Source organism: Equus przewalskii, chromosome 6 (genome assembly GCF_037783145.1).
Source record: "Equus przewalskii isolate Varuska chromosome 6, EquPr2, whole genome shotgun sequence".
Classification (NCBI taxonomy): Eukaryota; Metazoa; Chordata; class Mammalia; order Perissodactyla; family Equidae; genus Equus; species Equus przewalskii.
The window spans coordinates 42,902,748-42,919,043 of record NC_091836.1 but is presented as its reverse complement, the minus strand read 5'-3'; the positions used below and the strand labels follow the sequence as shown (position 1 = coordinate 42,919,043).

The 16,296-nt window shown below is 46.9% G+C and overlaps 1 protein-coding gene across 7 annotated transcripts in view; it reads left to right on the top strand.

Annotated features, from left to right (window-relative positions):
- Positions 1-15,687, top strand: part of NCAPD3 (non-SMC condensin II complex subunit D3) — a 64,651-nt gene extending 48,964 nt beyond the window's left edge. For 2 of the 7 annotated variants that reach the window (XM_070623510.1, XM_008523750.2), the window contains 11 exons: positions 2,415-2,552; positions 2,853-2,986; positions 3,235-3,434; positions 5,697-5,807; positions 8,004-8,186; positions 8,887-9,050; positions 9,272-9,411; positions 10,578-10,655; positions 14,767-14,841; positions 14,922-14,982; positions 15,074-15,687. In XM_070623510.1, the coding sequence (XP_070479611.1) occupies positions 2,415-2,552; positions 2,853-2,986; positions 3,235-3,434; positions 5,697-5,807; positions 8,004-8,186; positions 8,887-9,050; positions 9,272-9,411; positions 10,578-10,655; positions 14,767-14,841; positions 14,922-14,982; positions 15,074-15,182 (1,393 nt within the window). In that variant the 3' untranslated portion in view covers positions 15,183-15,687. Of the gene's footprint in view, positions 1-2,414; positions 2,553-2,852; positions 2,987-3,234; positions 3,435-5,696; positions 5,808-8,003; positions 8,292-8,886; positions 9,051-9,271; positions 9,412-10,577; positions 10,656-14,766; positions 14,842-14,921; positions 14,983-15,073 lie in introns of all 7 variants that reach the window. The other 5 variants (XM_070623509.1, XM_070623507.1, XR_011540994.1 and 2 more) reach the window with 4 other exon arrangements.
- Positions 15,688-16,296: the final 609 nt, after the last annotated feature.

The following is a 16,296-nucleotide window of genomic DNA, read 5'->3' as shown; positions in this document are numbered from 1 at the left end:
CCATTCTTGAGCAGATGTCTACTTCAGAAGAGTATTTGGCTTGGGAAGCTCTGAAAGAAGTCATATTTTTGTGTTTCCTACTAAATCTGAAAATGGAGTGAACAGACTGCTCTTCCTGTGGCCTCCTAGGGCCATTTGAAACCTGGATTTGGATTCTTCGTAAGAGAGTGGTAATTTCTTTCTACAAGATTATTATTAACCAATTTACCTGGTCTTTCTTTTGTTTTCCATGTAATGCAGTTAATTGCCGTGTAAACTCCAGACAGTATCCCCAAGTTGGTGGTGTGTTATGGATGGTTCCTATTAATTGCCCTGTGGGATAAGGAGAGGTGGGAAAGGATGCTGACTTAGTTCTTAACTCAGGAAGATTTCTTTAGAACTGTTGAAGTTTTCTATTCCAGGTAACTGAAAATGCTATCTCTGTCACTCTATAGGAATGCACAGGAAACGTTACTTGGAATGCTAATTTCTTTTAACTTTTCAGCTGACAAACAAAAGAAATAGTCCGTCTTCCCGGATTTATCAAGGTAGTAGGACCTAAGTCTTAATCCACTCAAGGCTGAAACTTGGTATTTTAAGTCCCAGGAAATGCAGCAGCAAGATGAGTACTGGATATTACACACTGACTATGCGTCTGGCTTCTCATGACGCGAAACTCTTTGACTCTGCTTCCAGCCCTGAGCATTTGAATCCTTTGCATAAGTATGTTACTCTGGAGTTTATTCGTATAGTTGGTAAGTCAGTTATTAGCTAGGGAGTAGACAGCATATATTTTTGAGCTAAACTCTGAGGAGATGAGTATTTGACATCAAGTTGAAGCTCAGAGCAGCCCCTCTTCTTGCAGAGGAATTACTGGATTCTATTTAATTTTACATGTTTGTATAAATAACTTCAAATCTGAGGAGAAAATTCAGGTAACTGAGAACTACTGTGCCATGGCAGGTTAACTGTAGTAAAATACCACAGAAAGGAAAGTCTTGTTGTTGTCTGTTGGGGGCTGTTATCTGTTTCTCTGGTGGTTTCCTCCACTCTGTCTTGGACGCTTTGCCCAGTCACCCTTGTTCAGGAGGAACTCCACTTGCTGCTGGCCCTCGTGGCCTCTGCAGCCCAGGTGGAGTGTGCTGAGTGTGCTGAGATCAGAGAGGTGCTCCTGGCTGGCTCTAAGTGCATTTCTCCTCAGGGAATCCCCTTTAGCAAATAGAGGTTTATTTGTTTTGTTTTCACAATCATGTCAGGCTGCTCCCTTATTTCCTAGGTTAATAGTTAAAGTGTTATTTGCAGCAGAATTTTTGTCTAGGCTTACTTCAACATCATGATTTCTGAACTATCTTCTCTAACTTATAATTGATGTGTATGCTGTGAATACAAACTGATTTTAATATTAGCCTAAGGAAAAACGTTAGGGGGTGGTGAATCTCCTGCAGGTCCTGATGCATTCCAAAGCCAAAAATGAAACGTTTGGATGTTCCTTGTCACTACTCCTCCCTGCTTGAGAGTTGACTGGTGCTCCTGTGTGGGTGGAAATGGCATTTAACTCTGAAGTGAAATTAAAACGTTGGTCTGGACAGTATGAATGGATCAAAGCCAGCCTTGTAACACTTTAGGTTGACCCCTGAGCAAAAAGCCTACCTTGGCCTTTTCTCATCTACTAGCATGATGAAACAGAAACTCTCAGGGAGCCTGTAGTGAACAGTCTGGCTTCTACCCACGTACATTTGGCCCTGGAAACCATTAGCATTTTGCCCTTCATATTGGTGTGGTGCTAGTGGCATCTCTGTCCCACTGGGCTGCCTGGTGTGTGCTGTGCAGGCTGGACAACTCTTCCGGGGTGGGGCAGAGGGGAAAGGAGAGCGCCCAGGGTTTGCCAATGAGTCCAAAGCTCAGGAGAGTCAGTTTCGTCAGTGCAGGGGACTTGCCCTACTTACCCACACTATAAGCTCTTGTCATTAACTCCAATTCTTGAGAAAGTTCCTGTTGCTAAAATTGCTTTTTGTTCATTATTCGGGGCAATAAACTTAAAGTTGGGGGTGAAGACCAAGTGTTCATGTTCAAATTGTCATTGTCATTGCATTGGCCTTCAGGACGTTGGGCCTTAGCTTGGAGAAGGAATTGTTTCTTCCTGTTTGAAGTACAGCTGGATAGTAACACCTTGTTAAAATTTTGAAAGGAAACCTGGCAGGGAAAATCTTTATGCTGACCTTGGATTCGAAAGGGAGGCTGTTGGGTGAGGCCAGACAAAAGCAGCTAAATTTGTGTCTTGCTTTTGATCTGAATGAAGCTGTTTATGGGGTAGATTGAGTATCCTTCCTCTGGTTTGCAGTCCCCTCTCGATTGCAGAGTTCCCAGGGTTCATTTTAGAGGCTGTCTGCGTATGGCAAATGGGTCTTTTTCTTTTGCTGCTTCTCTCTTCGCAGTTTTGGGGAATTTTGCCTGGCCCACCTGTTACTGAAGAGGAGCCCTGCCATGTTCTTCCAGCACTTCATTGAGTGTCTCTTCCACTTCAACAACTATGAGAAGCATGAGAAGTACAATAGATTCCCGCAGTCCGAGAGGTCAGTGACACCCTCAGGAGAGCTGGGCAGAGGTGGAGACGGCGGGCTGTTTGTGGTGATAGGGGCATGGCCCCAGCCCCGGTCTTCCTTGAGGGGTCCTGACTTCTCTTGGCAGGCGATGTGAGGAGATTTCTTATGCCAGTCGGCTCCTACAGGGAACACCCGTGGCGAGCAGGGTCTCTCCTCAGCATGCTTGAGCCTCTGGCAGACAGCTATAAGTGTGCTGTGAAATACCGTTGAAGCTCAAGTCCTTTTCGCCCTTGCTCACGTGATGTGTGAAATTGTCCTGTTTTGCCACAGGGAGATTCGGCTGTTTTCACTGAAGGGAAAGGCCAACAAAGAGAAAAGAATGAAAATCTACAAGTTTCTTCTAGACCACTTCACAGATGAACAGCGATTCAATATCACCTCCAAAATCTGCCTTAGTATTTTGGGTAGGCCTGGCGTGTTCGGGATGAAATGTGTATTTAGAAATGAAATGCTGTGCAGCTAATGGCCCAGCAGATCTGTGGCAAATGGTACCCTGGTCCAACAAGAAGACCCCTTTTGTCTGTCTTCGACATCAGCTGTGCCTATGCAGACCCCCCTTGAGGCCCCAGACCGGCCCCTTCACCTGTGAGATGCACTGCCCCTCTAGGGCCAGACTGTTTCTCAGCAGCCCATCTTTTGTGCTCTCTCTCAGCATGCTTCGCTGACGGCATCCTGCCCGCAGATATGGAAGCCAGTGAGTTACTCTCAGATACGTTTGAGGTCCTCAGCTCAAAGGAGATCAAGCTTTTGGCAATGAGATCTAAAGCAGATAGGGACCTCATTATGGAAGAAGATGACATGGCCCTGGCCAATGTGGTCATGCAGGAAGCTCAGAAAAAGCTCATCTCTCAGGTGAGTGCACTGCTCTCTAACGAGGCCTGGCACACCTGTGCCTCCCCATCCGCCCCTGCGTACTGCTGGACCGCCTCAGACCCCAGTTCCATGCTCACTGGCGGCCCTCACTCTCACCGCGTGTGATCACTCTGCAGCTCTGTTTCTAGCTTGAGTGTCTCTCGTGCGCCTGGACGTCCCCTTGCCTGCTTGGATGTGCCACAGGCATCTCCCACTCACTGTCAGAACTGACGTACCTCTGCCTCCTGGGCACCTCTCTTCTGTCCACAGTCCCTGCTGTGGAGAAGGGAGCCATTGCCTGCCAGCTTGTCCCAAAGGGCGCCCGGTGACCCCCCAGTGCGGAGTCTGGCGTGCCAGGCGTGTGCTGTGCTTGGCAGTGAATGCGAGATGTCAGGGCTGGCTTGTGTGCCGGAGCTGTCGCCAGGCCCTGCTTCTGACACCTCGCCTGAGCCCTGCCCTGAAGGCTTTTGAACCCAAAGAAGTAGACTTTGATCACATCCCATGTGTCACCAGATCCTGCCGTTTCATCTCACAAGCGCATCTCTCTCATGTTTCCACTGGTGCTGCGTTTATTGAAGGCTGTGCCATTTCTGGCATATTGCTCACTGCCCTTTGTGTCTCTAGTTTCTTTCTGTTCCAGGCTGTCACCACCTTCCTGCCAGAGCAGTCTTTCTTCAGTACCGATCCGATCATTTTATTCTCCTGCTTAAAATACACTCAAGGCAGATTGACTGCAGAGGGGCAGCGGGGAGCTTTGGGGTGAAGGGTTGTGGGTGATTATCTAGATGGTGGTGTCTGTTACTCAGCATATACTTTTGTGAAAACTCACTGAACTGTTCACTTAACATGGGTCAATTTTATCATATATAAGGTATACCTCACTAAAGATATCTTTAATAAGTAGGTTGGTGGCTTCCTGTCGTCTTCTGAATAAAATCCTGATTCTTCTTCAAGGCAGACAAAACCCTTATGTGTGCTGTGCTGCTCCCCCACCCCCCGCCACCTATTCTCTCTGTGCTCCCCTCTCTGATCCCTCCATTCCAGATTCCTGTTCATTCCTCCAACGGGAGATGTGCTCTCCTGCCTCTGTGCCTTTGTACTTCTGTCTGCAGTGCCCTCTCCCACCTTGTCCTCCCTTATCTACCACCTAATTCCTGCACATCCTAAGTGTCACTTTTCAAAGAAGCCTTTCCTGACAAACATTCCTGTTTACCCTTTCTTCCTACGCATCCCTCCTCTGTAAGTTCCTTAACACCCTGCCACTTGCCACATTGTGCCACACATCATTACACACCTTCTGTCTAGAAGTAACTTGAAGGCAAGGATCCCTGGCTTCACGTCTCTATCCCCACAGGTTAGCTTGTATCTGGTGCGGAGAAGGTGCTGGATAATATGTGAGTTGAGTTGAGTGCATTTAAGGCCTTTGGAAGCATCCCTACGCTTGCTGTCTGCTTAGACTTATTTATTAAATTATTTCTTTTTCTGCCTATTGCCAGGGACTCCAATAAGACTTTTAGAAATGAGTGGTTTACAAGCAAGGAACGGGTACTGGTGACTTTAAATAAGAAGAAAAAAAGAATATTTTTCAGATTCAAAATGATAAATCTTGCATATGTGGGTTACAATAGTGAATTATTTTTAATTCTGGCAGATTTATTGCAAAACAATTGTGATTAGTGTCATTCATGGTAAAGAATTTGAAGGCTTGGTCAAATCAGGTGCTTTATAAATACATAGCACTTTCTAAATGTGTGCAGAGTTAAACACACAGAAAGAGAGAGAGTTATAGAACTGACTCTCTTCATGCTTAGCCATTTTCCACCATTGCTATTTCACCAACAGGGATCCAGAGTATCTCTGTGGGTAGCCAAAATTGAACTCATTTTCCTTCCAGAGGGAGGATGTTGAATGGAGGGACTGAATGTGGAGCCAAGGGTTCGTGAGGGCTTCGTGTGGAGCTTTAGAGCTTTTCATCAAATTATTCAATGTATTTCTAAAACTTTTTTCTTATTTAGAAAATAAGAATAGTATTTATCTGCGTCTTACTTTACAAAGCCTTCTGAGTGTTTTGAGGTAATGCTTATAAAGTGTCCAGGAAAAACGTGATGGGTCTTACACAATCGCCAGTGTCATAATCAGAAATAAAGAATAAACTTACATAGTCCACTAGATTGGCCATACAGAAAGAACTAAGTGAAGGGAAAGTCTTTGTCTGTCAGAGGTTCATGCATCTAACACATGCCTTTGTTTGTGTTACTACAGGTTCAGAAGAGGAATTTCATAGAAAATATTATTCCAATTATCATCTCCCTGAAGACTGTGTTAGAGAAAAATAAGATCCCAGCTTTACGGGAACTCATGAACTATCTCAGGGTAAAAGATGACCGTGTACTTTGTGGTTGGTGTCTCCCTGGCCCCCCCCACCCCCACCCCGTTCATTTCTCAGGATCTTCTGGCAGTTGTGATGCTACAGTTAGTTGGGGACTGACTAGAACTCAAAATGCTGCAAAACCAGCTTTGCATTTTTTTAGAACCGTACCAGGCAGCAGGCCTCAACTGCCTGGGAGAAGACAGAGAGTTTGACCACAGGTTTCACGGACGCTGGTCCTTGCCTTTTTCACACAGTTGAGTTTGCGAAGAGCCGACTCACCGTGCTGAGCATGTGTGTCCTTAATGCCACTTAGATTCAATTTTAAAGACTTTCTGAACTGGGGTCAAGAACAAACTCATCATCTTAGTTCATTCTGGTGAGGGATAAAGTGAAAATTGATCATCATGTTTAATTTGGGGATGTTTATCTTTAACACTGTCTCCAGTTTACAAGTCAGGAAATAACTGCCCAGTAGCAGCAGGCCCTGGGGAATACCGATCAGAGGCTGGGCTGCCATCTCCGGCAGATCCAAGGCCCTGAAGAGTCTCAATCTAAGCAGCCAGGATATGCATACTTGCAGTGCAGACACAAATGAGGTGTCAGATCTTTCTGGCAAAATCTTTCTTTTTTTTTTTCTTTCTGAGGAACATTAGCCCTGAGCTAACTACTGCCAGTCCTCCTCTTTTTTACTGAGGAAGCCTGGCCCTGAGCTAACACCTGGCCCATCTTCCTCTGTTTTATATGTGGGACACCTACCACAGCATGGCTTGCCATGTGGTGCCATGTCCGCACCGGGGATCCGAACCGGCGAACCCTGAGCTGCCGAGAAGCGGAATGTATGCACTTAACCACTGTGCAACCGGGCTGCCCCCAGGCAAAATCTTTTAATTAGAAATAAATGCAACATTTTTTTCTTTCTCTGTTACACTCTGCTATTTTCTCCCTCAAAAAAATGCTAAGAATTTTTGTTTTTCAAAAAGGGCTACAACAGAATTACACTGCATATAATTTTTGAAACAGCTCTTTATCCTGAGGAAGCTAAGGTGGAAAGAGAGGCTCAGCATATGGAGAAAAATAAGAACTTCCAGTTATTCTTATATTTTTATTGCCCTGTTTTGAACCTCAGAAAGGAAAAACTAAAAGAGCTTGGATCCTAAATAGACTACTTAAACACTTAAGACAAATCAGTCTATCTCCAGTTTCTGAGCACACTGCCATGGCACGGGCACATGGCTGCCTCGTTTGACAGCACAGCTCTTTTCCACTGGATCCTCTGTTAAAGCAGCTCCAGGACTCCCTCTGACCTGGGACCCCTCTGTGGTGGCAGCTAGAAGAGGCGTTGGCTTTCCTTCCCTTTGTTGGGCCTCCCCAGCCCTCAGAGATGGGGCTACGACTTATGTTTTGCTCCCTCTAATACTGTCAGGTGAAATGGTTTCTTTCTCTTAGGAAAGAGGCTTGGTCCCTCGCAGCCCTCTTTAAGACCTAAGGCTGTTTCTCCCTGATATGGTAGAAGGTTTTCTGTTGTATCTTCGGAAGAGGACACAAAGATGGGATTAGGGCCCTAGTGGCAATCCTCTGAGAAGGCCAGTTAGACAGGAGAGCAGTGTTTAGACTGCACCTCTTCCTGTAACTTGCTCCAGAGGCCCTGTCTCAGCCAGGACAATGCTGTGTATCACCTGCCCACCTGACCTCTGACATGAATTCCTAAGGAGCCTGCCTCAGTGACACCACAAGATACTTTGAACTGGTAGTGACCCAGAGCCAAGCCGGACCACCCAGATATATCACTATCCCCATCCCAGACTTCAGGAATGGAAAGGGACCAGGTATTGGTAGAAGTTCTGTGCCTTGTTATAAGTTCTACTTTAGGCTAAGATTATATGATGCCACATCCTTTCTCCCAGCAGGAAGCTGGGGAAACGCCTGTTAACTGGCAGACAGACAGGAAGCTTCCTAAGAGCCCAGAACTGTTAGTTAACATCTCACATCGTGCTCATCTGCTTGTGTGGTCCATACAAGTGCAGTTGGTGTGTCCTGGGAAACTACCATCATTTTAGTTAACTTGTTGGCTGATGTCATAGAAATAGTCTGCTCTCAGGAAAATAAGTCTTACTGTTCCTATTGTTATTTATCAAGTCTTGGAGAGCTTATTTATTTATTCAAGAAAACATTAAAGGATGCCTTTGGGTCTGTTTTAGGAGGTGATGCAGGATTACCAGGATGAAGTCAAGGAGTTCTTTGCAGTTGACAAACAACTGGCATCAGAGCTCGAGTACGACATGAAGAAGTACAGTGAACAGCTAGCCCAGGAGCAAGAGCTGGCAAGACAAGCTGATGTGAACAGGGGGGCTGCAGGTGCTCATGGGGCACAGACGGTGCAGGTAGATGAGCGGCCCCCTTCAGTCCACCCTCCTTTCCAGTCTGCTCTCTGCTGTCTGCTTCCCAGCCTTTCTCAAAAGGCACATGTGAGCAGAGGCTGGTCTGAGGTAGGCCTGCAGGACTGCTGCCTGTGGGCTGCTGCGTGTTCCTTTGTTGTGTGTGACACACAGGTGGCTCCAGCACAGAGGCTTCCCTTCCCTTGAGGCTGGGTGACACGAACTTGTCTGCAAAGTCATTGTGACGAAAGTTGGGGAAATGTGCGAATGCGCAGGAAGCAGGCTGGCTGTGGGCGCCTTGGCCTGTTAGTGCAGCCATCCTAGATAGCCGGAGCTCCGAGGCGGCTGGGTCTGTTGGCAGTCTCCTCCCCACACGCCCCTCTCTAGAACGTGCTGGCACTGGGAGGTATTTCTAGGTGGGCTGCTGCTCACTCTCAGACACAGTGTGCTGACTTCCCTGAGAAATCCGGACAGATCTGCTGCATTAAAACATCATGGGGACAAACTTAACTGACTCCTTTTTCTCTTCTTTAATGCCCCAACATCCACATGTGGCAGTCTGCTGATAGTACTGTTTCTGAAGAGAATGTTCTTGCCCAGGGCTGACATAGTTTTAAAATGATTACTTAGGAACTTACAACATGTACAAATTCCATTTTTAAAAAAAAGTGATAGAAGGTAAATATTCCTTATTTATCTTCTGTAGCAGGTTGCTCCGAGTTTAGAAATAATGCCAGTTCCTGCTGGCCAAGAACATGCCACTGCCTCCGCTGCTCCTAGCCAGCCCTCCACACCTGGGCCCAGCGCTGGCCAAACGCCACCTTCTTCACTTGAAGCTGGGCCCTTGAAGAGGTTCATGCCCAAGGCCAGGTATGGAGCCCCCTGACCTCCTATCGCCATGTTCTCAGGGCTGTCGTGGCCTTCCCCACTAGGCGTTTTCCGCGTGAGTGTTCACACTGCTGCCTCATTCCGGGCCCTTCCCTCTCAGAGCTGCAGCAAGCATGGGTGAGGGAAGCATTTGAGAGAAAGGGGTTGGTTGTTTCAGTGTTTGCACTCTTGCTTTCTGCCCATCTGTGGCCTCTTCTCCACAGGCCCATGTCCCTGAGCACCATTGCAATCCTGAATTCTGTCAAGAAAGCTGTGGAGTCGAATAGCAGGCATCGGACTCGGAGCACAGGAGCGCTGCCTTTCGCTTTAAACCCTGGAAGCGCAGACGGGACACGCAGTCACGGTGAGTCTGAGGGCCAGCAGGACTGCCGGTGGTCCGCCTCAGACACGCCGAGGGTGCAGAGTAAATCCCAGAGCAAGCCTCCTCCTCATCCTTTTAAGTGGCTTCTGTTTTCTTATCTTTGAAACAAAGAACTTTGGGAACTTGGATTATAGGCAATAAAACAGTGCATGTTTGTGATAAAAGGTTTGGAAAAGAGGGGGAAATAGAAAACCCACCCATAGCAGCGAGGTGCTTATTCTTCCAGTCTTTCTACTCCTCACACACATCTGTTTGGTTTCATGTATAAAATCGTGATCTTAGTGTGCAGCCTGTGTTACAACCTGCTTCCCTACACACACTTAGAGCAACATATAGTGAAAATTTTCCCGTGAACTTTTCTTCCAGGCTTTGCTCCTAGTGGCTTTGTAGCATTCTATCTTGTAGAAGTGCCACAACTTATTATTACTACCCTGTTCTTGAAAATGTGGGTGCTTTTCAATTTTTTTGTCTTGTTTTTGTTTCTGTTTTGCTGAGGGAGATTCACCCTGAACCAACATGTGCTGCCAATCTTCCTCTTTTTGTATGTGAGCCACCGCCACAGTGTGGCCACTGGCAGACAAGTGGTGTAGGTCTGTGCCCGGGAACTGAACCCAGGCCGCCAAAGCAGAGTGCACTGAACTTAACCACTAGGCCACCAGGGCTGGCCTGCAATTTTTTGGAATAAATAATGTCACAGTAAACATCCTTGTACACATAGCCTTGTGTATATGTAATTTTCAGGACTAAGTTCCAGCACTCAGAGGCCATGACTATTTTAAAAACTTCTGACAGTGTCAGACCACCCTCTACGATTCACTCCATATTATACTCCTGCCAGCGGCGCCTGAGTGTCCATTTGCCTGCTTAAAAACACTGGTTTTATAATTTTTCATTTTCTTTGCTGAGCTTTATAGACTAAAAATGGTTACAGTTTTAATTTCCATTTCTTTGAATCCTAGTGAGAATGGACATTGTTTCTTGTGTTTATCATTTATTTGTATCTTTCTCAATTACTTCTTTATAAGAACATTTTAGTGGGATATTAACTTTACTTATATCTTGCAAGTATTTTTTCTCATTTGGTCATTTTGCTCTTTGATATTGTTTTGGGTGTTTTGGACAGATAAGACTTTGCCATTTTATCCTAGCATCTTCATTCAGCTTGGAGCGAGAGTCCAATGGAGCTGTTGACCATCTAACTAAACGAGCAATCAGCACTCCTGAGAGTAAGTAATGTGAAGGAGCTGGCTTCTCCAGACTCTCTCCCGCGGTCACTGTGTCTGTCCTGGCTGCAGTAACACTCCTTCTGTTGTAGGCCAGCTCTCTGCACAAGGCTGTCCTGATGCTCAGCAACATCATGGTGCACTATGTCCGACTAAGTGTTTCGTAATAATTACACTAACTCGATTGACTGAGCACCAGCTGAGTGTCAAGCAGTCTTCCACGTGCTTTTACACACGTTAACTCAGATGCACTCCGACCCTGTGAGGTGTTGACAGCCGAGGCGTGGGGCGTGGGGCGTGAGGCAGGGATGGGGATGGGGCCGAGGCGCGGGGCCACGAGGTGGGGACGAGGCCGAGACGCAGATCTGTGAGGAACCGCTCCACGCGGTGCCGTTCCAGCCATCACAGAGCCGGTGCTCCGCTCCTGCCTGCCTCTTGGGGCTGCCTGACGTTCTCGCTAGCCCCACTCTACGGCTCTGAGACGTCAACACTCACAGGCACCTTGAATGTCCTCGAGGTCAGCTCTGGAGCACCCAGAGACTTGAAAGTCAGTGGCATGCTGAGGGTTCCACTGCAGCTCTGTGAGAACCTGTGTCTTCTCGCTCCCATTGGGCCGTTCTAATGTCCCCTGCTTTCCTTTTATTTCAAAATAGAGGTGAGTTAGAAGTTTAGAGTATATTTTCCCTTTACTTTGTAGTTTCTTATTGTCTCCAAACCATAAAAATCATCAATTTGAGAAGATTATTATAGTATGAAGACATTGTTACTGTGCAGAGTCTGTAGTGTAGTTTGGAAGGCCCTGCCTGGCGGGTCCTCCTCCGCTGGCCCCTCGCTCTGCATCCTGCTGAGGGCGCCTCTCCACTGCCTGCACAAGTCTTGCTCTTCCCTGACTCGGCTTTCACGCGCCGCGTCCTCATCCTAGAATGCCGCCTCCTCCGAGTTGTCACCTTCTCACCCTGTAGAAGCCCTCCCTGACCTTCACACTCGGGTGGGCCCCTCCCTGGCTCTCTGGCCTTCTCAGCAGGACTCGCCTTACGTCTGAGTAACTCCTGGTCTGCCCTTGCTGTTAGTTTGTAAGCTGTTTTACTCTTCGCCAGGGCCACTGGGCCTCCCACGGTGCCTGGAACATGAGAGGTGTGCAACAGATGCTTGTTAGTGATCAGATGGATGGCAGAGCTGTGACTTGAACTCTGGTTTTCTGCTTCCAGTTTCTGTGTTCCTTCTACAGCCCTGTTTCCCACAGTGCTAATCTGGGGTGTCAAAAGAGGAGAATAGTGTTATGATGCTCTTCTTTATAATAACGGAGCATCAAAGTATCAAACTGTTCATTAAGTTGTGCATTCGGTCAGTACACATTTATTGGGCATCTGCTGTGTTCTAGCTACTTGCTTTGTGGTTCTATTACCTTCAATGCTGTGATCTCCTGGAATATTTGCTGGTTATAGATAATTTTCATCCCAGTCCTCCTTTTAAAAAAAAAGGGATATTAATGGATGAGCAGAACTCCTACCCCACCTCTCCTCTGATGACAGCTGAAATGACAGCTTTAAAGCAGTGGGTAATTTGGGTTCCCTTATATTGAACAGTTGTTATGTTATATATCTAAACAATTCAACGTCTTTCAAACAGAAAAGTTTTCTCCATGTTCTCTGTTCCTAGTTCAGGGGCACCAAGTGCTTCTGTTTTGGCCGTTAGGTACCATATGCTGCAGAAATGGGGAGAATGCCTCTCATTTCAGATGCACTCGTCCCCGAGTTTCTGATTTCGGTCTTCGGTTGCCTTCCTAGCGTGCCTTCCTCAGCAGCGAACCGTGGCACACGGCATTAATGCTGCTTGGATTTGCATGTGTGAGCCATTGTGGCACTGAAAATAAGACTCTCAGGTGTCTGCAGATCACTAGAGTACTTTTTCTTTTTCTAGGCTCTTGAATGTAAAATTCCTGGGCATCTCTCCTTATTCTGAATCAGGAAGAAATACTTGAAGAAGGGTTCCTATTATCTCTCCCTCCTGGGAGAATTATTAGATAACTTAAAAACCTTCAGTTCTGTTTTCTCTGTGCTTTATAAATACAAATTCTGTTGACAGCTCTTAGATGGGGTAACTGTCGGAATTGGTCTAAGCTCTGCAAAGCCAGTAGGAAAAATGCTGCCCAGCCCCACCATTCCACACCCCAGTGGCATTCAGCCTGAACGAAGTGGTTTTGGTGGATGGAAATGAATAATTTTCAGAGCTAGATTTTAACTGAGACTCTGTAGGTGGTTTAGCAATTCCCTCTTATTGCCATTAACTAGGGCAGCAGAGTGCTTCTGTCTTTGATTCTAAGTGCACGGGGATCTAAGAGCTACTGCACAGGCGCTTCTGTGAAGGTTGGAGACTTAGGACCTGGATGTGCCTAGGTTTCCAAACAGGAAAAGGAATGTGTATGTAAGAAGGGGGAATTGCAACTGCAGCACAAGAGGGACCTCCCAGAAACGGGAATGAGCGGAACCTAGCTCTCCGAATGGCGGTGATGAAAATACAGTTCTCTGTCATTGTCTGTTAACGTAGCCTGAGTAGCGCTCAGGCACATAGCACACTGCAGATGCAGTGATGGACTTTCAGATGTAGACTAGAAAGATCTAATCGGTCCTCCTAAGAAGGTTATACTGTGGCGGGGAGAAAGGTAAGAAGCGTTTTTGCAGGAGGATGGCAGGCTCTGGCAGGACGGTCAGCACTCAGCTGTTGAGGCTGTGCTCCGTTAGACAAGTGTAGTAATAGCAGCTCTTGCAGAACAGTACAGGGCACAAAGGAGGGAGCAAGCCCCTGGCAGAGGGTCACCACCAGGTCTCAAAGAAGGGATGGTATGTTGGAGCGGATCAGGGAGGGCCCTCCAGACAGGAGGAACTGCATGTGCAGAGCCAAGTGTGACAGAGCAGGGCCTGCCGAGAGCAGTGAGGACTGGATGGGGGGCCCACAGTGTGCATGCAGCAGGCGGTTTGTAAAGGTGTGTGGGGCTGGCGTGCACAAAGGCCGTCATGCCCAGCTCAGACAGAGGCTGCGCTTGAGGCCTCCTCTAAACACTGAACTGCCAGGATGCTTATGCAGGGCAGTAACCTCACCAGATCGCCAAACAAACTTAACTCCAGTGACAAAGGGGATAATAGCTAATAAATTACAATAGCTGCTAACATTTCTTCAGCAGTTACCTTGTACCAAGTACTGTGTTAAGGATTTAACATAAAAAATCTCGTTTAATCCTGACAACTCCCGTGAGGTAGGTGCCTACCACGGTCAGGGGACCATGGACATGTCCCATTTTAGAGATCAAGAAACTTGAAGTTCTTAGAGTAGTTCACACAACTAATAAGACACAGAGCCAGAACTCAAGCCCAGAGTCTGTGTTCTTGTACTCTGCTCTCCTGTCTCCCAAGGGTGACCTGGAAGAAGGGGAGGCTGTAAGTGGGGGACCCTGATAGATCAAGGCAAGGCGAGCTTGGACGTTCGTCGTGAGGTAGCAGAGGTGGTAAGCGAATGAGACAGCAGGAAAATGAGGTAATGGGATCAGTTACTGTTGGATGTGGAGAAGGAGCTAATGATGCCTGGAGTATCCAGCTTGGGGAGACGATTGGATAGGAATCTAGAAGGAGCATGTATGAAGAGTAGGGGTCACAAGTTGGTGAAGCATCTTCAGGGAATCCAGGTGGGGGACAATAGGAAATGTAGAAGTCGGACTCCAGAGGGAGGTCTGAGCTGGAGTTGGGGGTCTCTGGCGTATAGGCACTAATCGAAACCATGAGTGGGTGAGAAGCCAGAGACAGCAAGCTGTGGGTGCTCAGGGGCCAGCAAAGCAGTCTAAGCGGGGCAGTGGTCAGAGAAAGAGGAAGTCAGGAGACCATGGACGTGAGGAAGGGACGTTTCCAGGAGGATGGAGTGTTCAACACTGTCGCGTCCTGCAAAATGGTCACAGAAATTGAGGCCTGACTGACAGGCCGCTGGGTTGGACAGCACTCGGGTCCTGCTGTAGAGACTGGATGAGACTGCAGCAGAGGTGCCGTGACTGGCCTTGCTCGGGTGACTTGACGTGATGTTGTCTTTACCGCTTTTCGTTAACTGTGTTGTTTCCCCCTTCACCCAGAGACCATCAATGATGTCACATTTGGAGCAGGAGTCAGCTACATAGACACATCTCAGACTCCTTCCTCAGTCAAAGGTAAGTTCCCTTTCTGTCAGACACGTGAGGCACTTGGGAGTTCTGGGAAATCTGAATGTGTTTGTTTGACTCCCTTTCAGAGAAAATTGAAGCCCAGAGTCAAGAAAATGACATTTTATGTTTATCATTACCTGATAAACCGTAAGTTTACCAAGCGTTCCTTTTGAGGTAGATGTTTTATCAGTGTTTTTCGTTTTAGTTCCAGAATGACTGCATCTTTTCTTTCCCTCAGGCCTCCACAGTCTCAGCAGTGGAATGTCAAGTCTCCAGCCAGAAATAAGGACAACACAGCCCCCAGTAGGAGGTCGCTCCGAAAGACCCCCCTGAAAACAGCCAACTGAAACAGTGCGCTCCAGGGGGCATCGGGAAGGCAGGAGCTGTGAGGGCGCAGCCTTGTTTCCGCGTGGAAAGGCAGGCGCCTCGCTTCCCTCACACCGAGGACGCTCTCGTGCCGTGAGGTCAGAGCTGCCTCTCGTGGTTCCAGCACTCTCTCATTGTTCACCTGAGGAGCTGGCCAGTCTTCTAAATTTCTCTTTATGAAATATGTGGTAAAAAATTGTAAAGTAATAGAGAAATGCCTTAGCTATTTAATATTATTATTTACTCCATTTGAAAGTATCAAGTCCATTCTGATAAGCTGTCTTCTGGTCCTTGAGGAACACAGCACGTCTGCTTTCTCTTATATAAATCATGCTGTTAGCTGGTTTGACTCCTGACAGTACCTGGTTCCCATCTCTAATGACAAGATTTTGATTGTAATATTTTTTCTCCTTATTTATAAATTGTAGATTTTTCAAAAGTCTACAGCTTTCTAAAACAGAATAATAAAGGTTAAGCATAAATATAGCCTCCTAGTATTTTAGAACAAGACTTTTATTGGTAGTCATTTTAATTTACATAAAGTACATAGGAATAATAAAACCAAATCTTTCCTGTTAGGAAAACACTGACTCAGTTTGTCTGTAAGGTTCGAGTTGTCTGTCCCCCTGCCTTTGTCCCTGATCAGACGCTATCTCCTCCTCAGAGCAGACGTACTTAGTGGATACATGCAGCGCCAATCGTGGGAACCGGCTTCATGTCCTTACCCAGGGCGGCTCTAACGCTGGCTTGTGTGAACAGTCTGCTGGGGATGCTCCCATGACGGGGAAGACTTTGGTCACTTCTGTTGGCACCATTAGGTAACCTTAAAACACATGTATGTGTGTTTTGTCCACAAATGACCAGAAAGGAATTCAGTTGGTTCACTTTTTAATCCCAATACTATTGAAGCAAAAGTACAGGCTCATTACTTTTTAATAGAAATGTGGTAGCTGGATTTGAGGGGTGGATTGTCATTGTGATCCACCCATAGCTCTCCCATTTATGAACTGGCACATGCGTGGATGCATCATTGGTAGAGGGGGTCACCGAGCCGCTTGAGTGAACAGACTTATCTCCAGCTCGGGTAGATGGTCG